An 11657-nucleotide genomic window follows, 5' to 3' on the forward strand; every position below is an offset into this window, starting at 1 on the left:
TTTTCGGCTTAGCAAGAGGAGTTTTCGAGCCAAAATTTAGACTAGTTTTACATATCTAAGATGCATGTGGTTCGGAATTTCCGCCAAAAAGATCGGTCCGGGTCGAGCCCACGGGCCGGCCCTATGTTGATCACATCTAGAAAATACATCCTTTTTGTTTATTTAAAAAGAAAATTGATGAGTGTGGTTATGAGTGAGCGTAGAGTCAAACGGTAACCAACTACGACGAACTTCATAGAACAATTTGAAACAAAGAGGGAAAGGAGATTTGGTTTCAACAAGGAGAAAGAACTTCATAAAACATCAATTTGCGCATTGCAAGACGCTTTATATACATTAACTCTGACACTTGTTAAGGATCAAATATTTCAGATGTAACTTTGAAATGTACTGATTTGTCCCGTCGTATATGTGATGTACAACAACAATTATTTACAATAAATATGACAATATCTGGTGTTGTATGTATCATCTGTACAATCTTCAAATAGCAACTTGAGCGGCTGCTAGTCTTGCAATGGGAACTCTGTCAAGGAAATAGAGAGCAGGTTAAGAAGATTCCTATGTGAAATAGAGGCAAAACTTATGCAAAAAATATCTAAACAAAAAAAAAAAAAAACAAGTATAGTAAACCTGAATGGTGAACAAGAAACATAATCGAGCCCAGCCTCGGCGAAAAATGCAACAGATGAGGGCTCTCCCCCATGCTCGCCACATATACCCACCTATTACATACCAAATTTAGTATCCTTCAGCTAGAAGCGCAGTAATAATAGTAGAAAATAATAAAATACTTTGCTACTAAATTGCTAATTGGCTACTCCTAATCCTTGCCCTCCTTGTGGGTTATGAGGAGGGAGAGTATAAAAGTAATATTTCTTCCGTTTCTAAATAAGTGCAACATTTCTTGCTTTCACGTTTGCCAATGCATTATTTTAATCATTAATATCTTCAATTATCAATAAGTAAAAATTATAACAAGTTGATATTAAAAAAATTCACATTCAGACGAATCTAACAAGATCCCACATGACTATGTTTTTCCTAAAATGTAAATCACCAAAACTAATTAAAGTTTAAACTGTGAATAGTAAACACTATGCAAATATTGCACTTATTTAGAAACGGAGGAAGTATTAGTTTGTTAGGAGAGAGAAAAAATTTGGCCCAAAAACTTATGCCCAACTCTTCATGATGGACCAAAAAAAAGAGGAGCAAAGAAATTGGAGGAGAGAGAACATATAGTAGGGTAGATGGAAGAGAGGGAAAGTAATAAAATTATTAATGACCACAAACAATAGGGCAACCATTGGTTGTGCTCTTAGTGGATAGGACATCTCCATGATTTCATTTTTTTTATAGAAAAACGATTCGAGATTGCCGAGGCATCTTAACTCACTTCCTTGTCCAGACAAAACCCAGTAAGATTCGGACAGAAGGAAAGTTATAACGTACTCTCTTCGGTCTTTATTAGTTTACCATTATTCTTTTTTTGGATGTCCCTTATTAGTTTACCCGTTTCTTTTGTTTCTATTTTTGAAATGGGACCACTAACTTTTCATCACATACATTCAACTTTAATATAAAATAATAATTTATCTTTCTTTTGACGGCCCACAATATTATTTCTCCTAAAACTTTGTGCAAAACAGAGGTAAACTAATAAAGACGGGAGAGAGTACATCACCTTCCTTTTTTTTTTATACAATTCCTCAATTATTGTCTAATTAGAATTAGAAACTAGGTTATCATAGTTCTAGTCGAGTAAACCAAAAAGTCCACTTATCGCCTTATTGGAAAAACATAAAAGAATAGAAACTAAACCCAATAGTTGAAAGTCCGCTTTCTTTCTTTTCCATTTCCCCTTTCTTCTGGAGAAAGGCTTGGTAACCAACGGTTTGAGTCCAAAAAAGACTCAAACACCCAAAATAAAACACAATGGTACCATTATAACCTGACATTGATATCAAATTGTTATCAGGACTGGTACCAAGGTATCAATATTTTCGGAGAATGGTACCATTATAACCTAGCATTGGTACCAAGCAAATTCATCCACACGCGCGTGAAATCTTCCAACTTATAAAATGACCAAATTACCCCCGTTTGAGTCCCCTAAAAGACTCAAACGGTTGGTTGCCAAGACAAGCTCTTTCTTCTGTTATCCCTTCCCTTTCTTTTCATGTAATCTGTAGCAAGAATCTTAAATTATGGTGCATCAGCATTATGAAGTATATATATTTTTTGGGGACCCCTAATAAGATAAAGGGTCTTGTCAGACCGAAACCTCTCGTAGGAAACCTCTCGTAGGTCAACCCGGCTTAGATTTGCAAATAATTTGAGAGTTGGAAGATGGTAAAGGAAAACCCTCTTTAAAAATACTCCGAAATCAAACCCTTTGAAATTATGGTGCATTAACATTGAGAAGCATACTATTATAAAATTTTCTACCAATATTTACATACTCTATTTTTTAGTATTATATCTGTGTAAATACAGCTGCCTTTAGCTTTTCCTTTCTTGTCTTTAAGCTAATTCTTGTCTTACATAGAATGGTAGGGTATATTGTAAACCTCGTACATATATATGCACAACCTCCTATTGTACTGATTAAGTGATTATCCACAAAAATAGAGAGAAGTACTATCCCTCACTTTATAGTCACTTTTCTTGGGATTGATATTGATCAGATAGAAATACATTCTCTAATTCACATGGTAACGGAGCAGGGTACCTGCTAAAGATTTGTTGCTGCTGCTTTCTAATGAAATCAGTGCAGAAATCAATTCAAAGATTAAATCTTTGTTGTGTTTAACATCTGGAAGAGCTAGCTCAACCAAACCATGATAGAAAAGGTTGGAAAGGAGACACAAGGGAAGATGACTGAGGAAACAATTAACTCTTACAATGATCCTTTATTTCATTCTAACTCTGACCATGTTGCTACACCACTAATATCTGGGTTGTTCAATAGGAAATAACATTCTTAGGTGGAGTAGAAATGTGACGTGAGCTCTGGGAGTTAGAATAAGGTGGGTGTATTTTTTGAAGAATAAATCAGAAGCTTTTGATACTTTTAAGAAGTTCAAGGCATTGGTGGAGAAAGGTACTGGATACGAAATCAAAGCTTTGAGAACGGACAAAGGTGTTGAGTTTACTTCTAATGAATTCAATAAATATTGTGAAGAACATGGAATACGACGACCACTCAAAGTTCCAAGAACACCATAACAAAATGGTGTAGCAAAAAGGAAGAATAGAACCATTCTCAATATGACCAGATCCATGTTAAAAAATAAGAAAATGCCAAAGGAATTTTGGGCTGAAGCAGTTGCATGTGCAGTTTACCTGTCAAATCGTTCTCCAACTAAAATTTTAAAGAATGTAACGCCTTAAGAAGCTTGGAGTGGATGGAAACCAAATATATCCCATTTTCGAGTATTTGGATCAATTGCGTATGCACATATTCATAAGCAAGTACGGACCAAGCTCGATGATACAAGTGAAAAATTACATCTTACCGGATAGGATGAAAAACAACAAGACAGTGATTAGTAGAGAATAGAGATGTAGAATTTGATGAAGAGGGGACATGGGATTGGAATATTGAGGAAGAGGAAGAAACTTATAACTTTCTTCCTTACTTCGAGGAAGAAAAGTTCGGTAACCAGATTTTGGAGACACCTCCAACTAGTCCGCTGCCATCTCCGAGCACATCATCATTTCCATCAAATTCGATTGGAGGATATGCTAGTTCGAGTGAAGGACCAAAGAAATTTAGAAGTCTATCTGAACTTTATCAAATAACGGAAAGGCTAGAAGATAATACTTCTTTATTTTGCTTGTTCGCTGATATCGAACCAATGAATTTTGATGAGGCAAATAGATACAAAGAATGGACTCAAGCAATGAATGAAGAAATAAAGGCCATTCAGAAAAATGAAACATGGGAGTTGACAACACTACCTGCGGGTAAGAAGGTAATAGGAGTATGCACTTTATGTGAAGATACAAAATGATGATGTCTTCTACATCTGCATTTGTGTGGATGATCTAATCTTCACTTGAAGTAGTACAAAAATGTTCGAAGATTTCAAGACAAGCATGACACGTGAATTTGAAATGACTGATATGGGACCTATGACCTATTATCTAGGTATTGAAGTTATACAAAATGTTCATGGAATCTTCACCTCGCAAGAAGGGTATGCCAAAGAAGTATTAAAGAAAATTCAATATGCTAAATGTGAACCCAGTTGGCACTCCTATGGAATGTGGGTTGAAACTGTCAAAGAATGACATAAATGGAGAGAAAGTGAATCCGACTATGTTCAAGAGCATGGTTGGAAGCTTGCGACATTTAACTTGTACTCGACCAGACATATTGTTTGCAGTCGGGTTAGTTAGTCGCTTCATGGAGAATCCATCGGTCTTCCATCTTAAAGCGGCAAAGAAAATTCTTCGCTATTTAAAGGGCACAATAGACCATGGAATGCTCTATTCTAATTCAGATTGTTTCACTCTGAAGGGATATTGTGATAGTGATTTTGCTGGAGATATTGACGATCGAAAAAGCATGACTCGTTTCGTGTTTCTGCTAGGAAATAATGTTGTTTCTTGGAGTTCAAAGAAACAACCTATTGTTACTCTCTTCACATGTGAATTAGAATATATTACTGCAACTTCTTGTGCATGTCACTCAATTTGGCTAAGAAGATTGTTAAAAGAACTGCAGCTGCCACAAATAGAACCAACTGAGATGATGAGCGACAATAAATCAGCTTTTGCCTTAGCGAAAAATCCTGTGTTTCATGATCAAGCAAACATATCGACACAAGGTTCCACTTTATAAGGCAGTGTATAGAAAAAAAGGAGATTAAATTGAAATTCATAAAGTCATTGGATCAGCTTGCTGATATCTTTACAAAGCCTCTGAAGTTTGATGACTTCCAAAGAATGAAGAAGTTAATTGGTCTTGTATGAAAGTCAAGTTTAAGGGGGAGTGTTGAAAATAATTGAACTTGACAAATCTAATAATAGTAAGTTGATAAATAAACGTAAAATAGTATAACTATCTTGTCAGAGAATGAGAAAAACTTTAGGAGAGATAAATAGAGAATACGTTATATAATTTAGCATGTTACATAATATAAATATGAGTAAGATGTAACTCATATGTACTCACAATAAACAAATAAAAATTTAGTTTATAGTGCATTTATTTTCTCTCATACTTATAGTACTAAGTATTAGTGAGTTCTCATTACGTTTCCAAAGTTCCAACACATGAGTCACAAAAATGGCAAACCGATATTTACGACTAACAAACTGAAATTTTATTTTGGTCGTCAATCAAATTTGTTTCTTCATGAACATTTTTATTAAACAATCCCTTGAATAATGTCCATATTTTCCACAATTGTAGCATTCAACATTATCCTTATCAGTATCCTTTTGAAAATGATTTACTCCTCTACCTCGTCCACGGTAGAAGATTCGCCTTTGTAAAACTGAAGTGAAATATGGTCATTTCACCCTCTTCCTTGGGGAGCTTGGTCACGTCCATTTCCTTGACTACTTCCCCGATAGTTGCCTCTTCCACGTGATCGAAACCTTTGTTTGTCACGTGTATCTCCCTTAAAAGAGATTTTTGCTTGCAACACCCATTGGTCATCATCCTTTTTTGTTGTCTTCAATATTCTTTGTTCATGGGCTTGAAGGGACCCAATTAACTCATCAATCGTCATAGATTTCGAGTCCTTATTCAACTCTTCAATAGCAACCAGTACATGGTTGAAATCGTAATTAAGAGAACGTAGTATTTTCTCAACAACTCGACAATCTTGCATGGATTCACCAAGTCTCTTCATTTGGTTTACAACATTCAAAACTCTTCCAAAATAATTTGAGATGGATTCTTTATCCAACATCTCAACTTTTTCAAACTCTTCTCTTAAAGTTTGAAGACGAACCTTTTTCACTCTACTTACTTACTCCTTCAAAACAATTTTGAAGAGTATCCCAAGCTTTTGGAACATGTTGCATTTGGAACTTTCTCAAACATGTCATCATCTAATCCTTGATGAATGACCATAAGTGCATCTTTATCCTTTTTCCTCTCATTTTCCAAAGCTTCCTTTAATTGGCTTTCATTCAATGCGACCGCAACATCAGGTTCAGTATAACCTTTCTCGACATTTTCCGCTCCAAGAATTGTATTCATCCTAAGAGACCACTTATCATAATTTTCCTTTGTAAGCCTTGGATATTGAAATGCTACGACATTATTTTTTGTTTCCATTTTATGGTTTATTAACGTGGCCTGATACCACTTTGTTGGAAGCGTAATGGGAACTCACTAATACTTAGTACAATAAGTATTAGATAAAATAAATGCACTATAAACTAATTCTTCATTTGTTTATTTGTGAGTGAGTACAAATGAGTTACATCTACTCATATTTATATTATGTAACATGCTAAATTATACTTCCTCTGTTTCTTTTTACTTGCAACAGTTTGACTTTCACGCTTGCCAATGCATAATTTCAACCATCAATAAGTTTAGTTACCGATAAATAAAAATTATAAAAAGTATATATTCGGAAAATATACATTCAGACGAATCTAACAAGATCCCACAAGAATATGTTTTTCCTTAACTATAAATCACCAAACATAAACTAAGTAGAGTTGGTGAATAGTGTAAAAGTCAAATCGTTGCAAGTAAAAAGAAACGGAGGAAGTATAATGTATTTCCTACTTATCTCTCCTAAAGTTTCTCTCATTCTCTGACAAAATAGTTATACTATTTTATGCTTATTTATCAACTTACTATTATTAGATTTGTGAAGTTTAATTGTTTTCAACATCATAACCGTAAGCGTTTGAACCGGTTACTGCCTAAGTGGTTGATCGTTTTCTAGTGCAGTTTTCCTATCAACCATTAACAGTTACTCAAGTTTTATTATTTTAATTTACTTAATTTATATATGTATTTTTTTTACTTTTTTCTAGACATAAGTGAATATAAATTTTAACATTAATACAAAATTATCTAAATAAAGACACTAAACTTAATTTGGGTCCAAAAATTTAGAAAAGAATACTCTAAGAGAATTTGGCAAAATTGGCTTCAACACCGTGAACTATAGCTTGGGTGCACCCAACACCACCAACTATAACTAATAGCTTAAACACCAGCAACTACGGGGTGGGGTGCAAATCTGTACTACCAACTACGAGGTGAGGTGCAATCTGTACCATAAAAACCCACCATCTTCGGCAACATTTTAGGCTTCACCACTAAACATGATTAAGTTACACGCCCTACCATTCACCAAGGCTCTTGTGTAAAACAAATTCTCCTTTTATTCTTCGTCCTCTTTTAATGGTTGTGATTTTCTAAGTAACCTCATCAAAATAAGAGTGTCCTTGTCCGGCACAACTTCTTGTAGATCTTGATCATCTCACTTAATATCATCTTCAAATTCCGTCTCCCCTTCTTTTGATTCCTCCTCTTTCTAGGTGAGCACGCTAGGGATGATGGTAACCTTTTGGGCGCTATTTTTTGAAATATGACCAACCCCTTAACACTTACAACATTGTTTCTTAGCCAATGCAACATGTTCAGCTAGAGATGGACCCTAACATGACACGCCCAGACCCTACCTAATTGAATGGTATGGGTCTTACTTTGGAGTTTGGACCTTATGGGTAAGGATAGGGTATGGGACTTGATACTATCGGGTAATGGTCCACTTTTCAAATACCCAAACCCTACCCGTAGACCCATCTAAACAAAAAAAAATATATTTTTATATTTTTTAATTTAAAATAAACATATATTTAATATATAACAGATATAAGAAACCATTCTAGTTAAAATAAAACCCTAAATCCCTTACCCTAGCCGCACTCTCACAGTTTTCTCACTCTCTCGCTCTCTGTTTTCTTTATTCATATTTGGATGTATGAGACTCTTGGAATTTGGAAAAACTATGTATTCCTATGTAATATTATGATATTTTTTGTGCTAAGTGACAACTTTATATGTTGAGTTGTGCTTAACAATTATATATAATATATATATATATATATATATATATTATTATAATATATATATAATATATATATATATATATATATAATATATATATATATTATATATATATATATATAAATGAAAATATAAACGGAAATTTTTTTGTATTGGACCCATTATGGATCCTAAACCCTACCCATACCCTACGGGTACGGGTAAGGGTAAAGGTCCTAAAAACTTTTCACTTCCTACGTTCTTTTTCTATTGAACCATTTACCACTTTGGGTAGTTTCACATCTATAGCAACAATACTTTAGTTGATAGTATTACTCTTAGTTTATCTTGCTAAAACCATCATTAATAAATCACTTTGCCTTATAAAGTTGCTTTTACTTTATTAAGAATTATTTTCTCTCATACTCTAGCTAGTTAATTAAAGGGTATTTTATGCTAAAGTACCCACTTTTTCCACTTCTTTGAAAACCCTGTCCAAACCCATTGTTGCAATACAAAAAGAACGGAGGTAGTATATTTAATATCATTAGAACCAAAAATACAATTATCAATTGTATATATTTTATAGTCATATTCCAATATATCTAGATAATACACCCACTATGGCCCAAGCTACACAATGATTTCAAGTTTTTTATTTTTAGGGCAAATGATTTGAAGTTTTTGGGAAAATGATTTCTAGTTTTGAATAAAAAAAGAAAAGAAATGGATTTAATAAATATGGAAAGAAAAGAAAAGCAAAAGGCTAATGCGAGGTATCGAACCCTTGACAAGTTGGATTAGGAGACTAACTCGAGCAGAGAACAAAACTTATCTTGGGAATTGAAATTAGTAAACAAAAGTCTGGCAATCTTTTGGAGCAAGAGAAATATGTAATACACCTCATCAATGATGCAAATTGCAAAGATGTTGTAGATAAAGGTGAACTCCTACATATTGTTGAGAAGATTGATAGGAAGACTCTTATACTTGGCATAACAAGACATGATATCTCATATGCTACCCAAGAGCCAATGCATGAAGACCCCATATTGCCCCACTTATAAGCAACATTCCATGTGATTAAGTATCGCAAGTGGACTGCACACTATTGGCTAGCTAAACAATAGCTCTGTAGGCTCACTTGACATCACCGTTTATAGTGATGCAGATTGGAGCAACTGTCTCTTTATGGAAAACCAAGAAACATAGAATAGTGAGCAAATCGAAGCTGAGTACAAGAGCATGGAGATTTGCAAGTCGCAAGTGCTAAACCAAATACCTTATACTGTGATAAGACGACTATTGAGCACATTGCTCATAACCCTATGTTCCATGAAAGAACCAGACACTTATAAGACTGCCACTATGTTAGAGAACAAGTTAAATAAGAATTTATCACCACAACACATGTCTCAAGCTCCCTACAACTAGCTGATATTCTTACCAATTCTCTCCCCTTTATCTCAACATCATACACTTTGCTCCAAGCTTGGACTTGTCATCTCACTCCAGCTTAAGGGGGGGGGGGGGGGGGGGGGGGGGGGGAGGGGGATGAAGTTTATGGTATGTTAGCATACTATAACATATTCTACCAACATTTACATACTCTATTTTGTAGTTATATCTGTGTACATACTGTTGTATCTAGCATTTCCTTTCTTGTCTTTGAGCTAATAGTTGTCTTTCATAGAAAGGTAAGGTTCATTGTGTACCTTATGTCTATATATATATAGGCACAACCTCCTAAGACATACTCTGGTTCACAAGCATATTTATCTATTATTAGAACTTCTGAAAAACCTGCAAATTTATACTACTACATATAATGGAGTGATTAGTTAGAGCATTTTGATTCCAGTATATGTCATAAATTACCTTCAAGCTAGGCCTTGCAGCACGACCTTTCTCGGTTGCATGTTTGATTAGCTGGCCAACACCTTTTTGGTCGAGAACCTAATTCAAATTAAGCAGCCTTGCATCAACACTAGTTTGCTGATCAATAAATCTAAGAGGATCAGTAAAATTGCCAACCTCAAAGGGGTCACTTTGCAGAATTCCCTTGGACAAATATATAGGGAGGAACTTGCCTACATCATCTCTACTGTACCCGAATGTCATTTGTGTCAGATCATTAGTTCCAAAAGAGAAGAATTCAGCTTCCTTTGCGATCTACAAGAGGAGTTATTCAATCCAGGATCTCTTCAGGAGATGATATATACATAAAGCACTGATGTAAAAGCATTCAGATCAAAGGTAACTATAAGCTTCAGATGGTTGTCATAATTCTGAAACCAAACTATAGTCTAATCATAACCACTCTGCTAAAGGCTGGATTTCGGACAGCCATCTGAGTACTACAGTAATTATTCAAATTTAATAAGAAGTAAATATCTATACCTCGTCTGCAACTAGAGCTGCCCTGGGGATCTCAATCATAGTGCCTACTTTGTAATTTAAGGAGGAACCCATTTCAGAGAATACCTTTGCCGCAACGTTACGTATTAAACTAACTTGATGGCCTAATTCCTGTGAGTCGAATGAGTAATAGTTAGAGAGCATATGACCTACAGAAAACCTATTATTTGATAGCACAATGTGGATAAAAATTATCAATCAAGAATATTATATGATAGAGGAATTTATAAAGAACGTCAAGCAGGTAATATCCCCAACAAGTGATGAGCCTAGTAATTCTGATAAATTGGTAATGAATCTGGTCTAAAGAGTTACAGATACAATAAAAAAAAATATAATAAGACAGGTGCATGCCTGAGGCGTTCCAACTAGAGGAACCATAATTTCAGGAAGAACTGTTATACCCTGGTTGTTCATCGACACGGCAGCTTGGAATATCGCACGCGCTTGCATTTCAGTTAGTTCAGGATATGATATTCCCAACCTATAACGACAAAACAGAATTCCATCACTGAAAACTTCTAAAACTATCACTTCATGAAAGTTGCACACACACGCACACGCCGCAGCATGCACGCACACACACACACTTCCTCTCTCTCTTTTTACTTGCAACCGTTTGACTTTCATGCTTGCCAATACATAATTGCAACCATTAATATCTTTAATTGCCGATAGGTAAAGCTTATAAAAAGTAGATATTTGGAAAATACACCTTGAGAGGAATCTAACAAGATCACACATAAACATAATTATCCTTAAGTACAAATCACCAAAGATAAACTAAGTGCAGTTTGTGAATAGTGTAAAATTCAAACCGTTGCTGATAAAAAGAAACGGAGGAAGTATACATATATATATATATATATACCAATGACCCTTAGGTCCAATTGTATGACTTTAATTACTATCTCACACATGGAAGACCAATGTTCAAATCTTGATGGAAGCAAAAATTTGAGGCTTGTTGGGTCTCTAGGTGTTTGGCCCTGTGCGAGGAGGAAATTCATCTTACCACAGGTTCCTGAAAGGGGGCCCAAAAAAAAAAATATATGTATATATATATATTATATATATATTATATTATATATATATTATATATATATATACATACACATAATATATACTTCCTCCGTTTCACAATAAGTGAAACACTTTCCTTATTTGGAATAATTGCAATAAGTGAAACCAAGCTCCAAAT

General features: G+C 34.7%; 1 protein-coding gene across 4 annotated transcripts in view; it reads right to left on the reverse strand.

The window, feature by feature from the left end:
- Nucleotides 1-292: 292 nt before the first annotated feature.
- LOC104899112 (pyruvate, phosphate dikinase, chloroplastic) overlaps nucleotides 293-11657 on the reverse strand; it is a 34374-nt gene continuing 23009 nt past the window's right edge. For 2 of the 4 annotated variants that reach the window (XM_048645289.2, XM_010686253.4), the window contains 6 exons: nucleotides 10811-10940; nucleotides 10439-10567; nucleotides 10073-10210; nucleotides 9917-9994; nucleotides 634-725; nucleotides 293-526 (listed from right to left, as the gene is read on the reverse strand). In XM_048645289.2, coding sequence (XP_048501246.1) covers nucleotides 484-526; nucleotides 634-725; nucleotides 9917-9994; nucleotides 10073-10210; nucleotides 10439-10567; nucleotides 10811-10940 — 610 coding nt within the window. In that variant the 3' untranslated portion in view covers nucleotides 293-483. Of the gene's footprint in view, nucleotides 527-633; nucleotides 726-9916; nucleotides 9995-10072; nucleotides 10211-10438; nucleotides 10568-10810; nucleotides 10941-11657 lie in introns of those variants that run through there. The other 2 variants (XR_008968349.1, XM_057392807.1) reach the window with 2 other exon arrangements.

The sequence above is a fragment of the Beta vulgaris genome, chromosome 1, assembly GCF_026745355.1.
Source record: "Beta vulgaris subsp. vulgaris cultivar EL10 chromosome 1, EL10.2, whole genome shotgun sequence".
NCBI lineage: Eukaryota > Viridiplantae > Streptophyta > Magnoliopsida > Caryophyllales > Amaranthaceae > Beta > Beta vulgaris.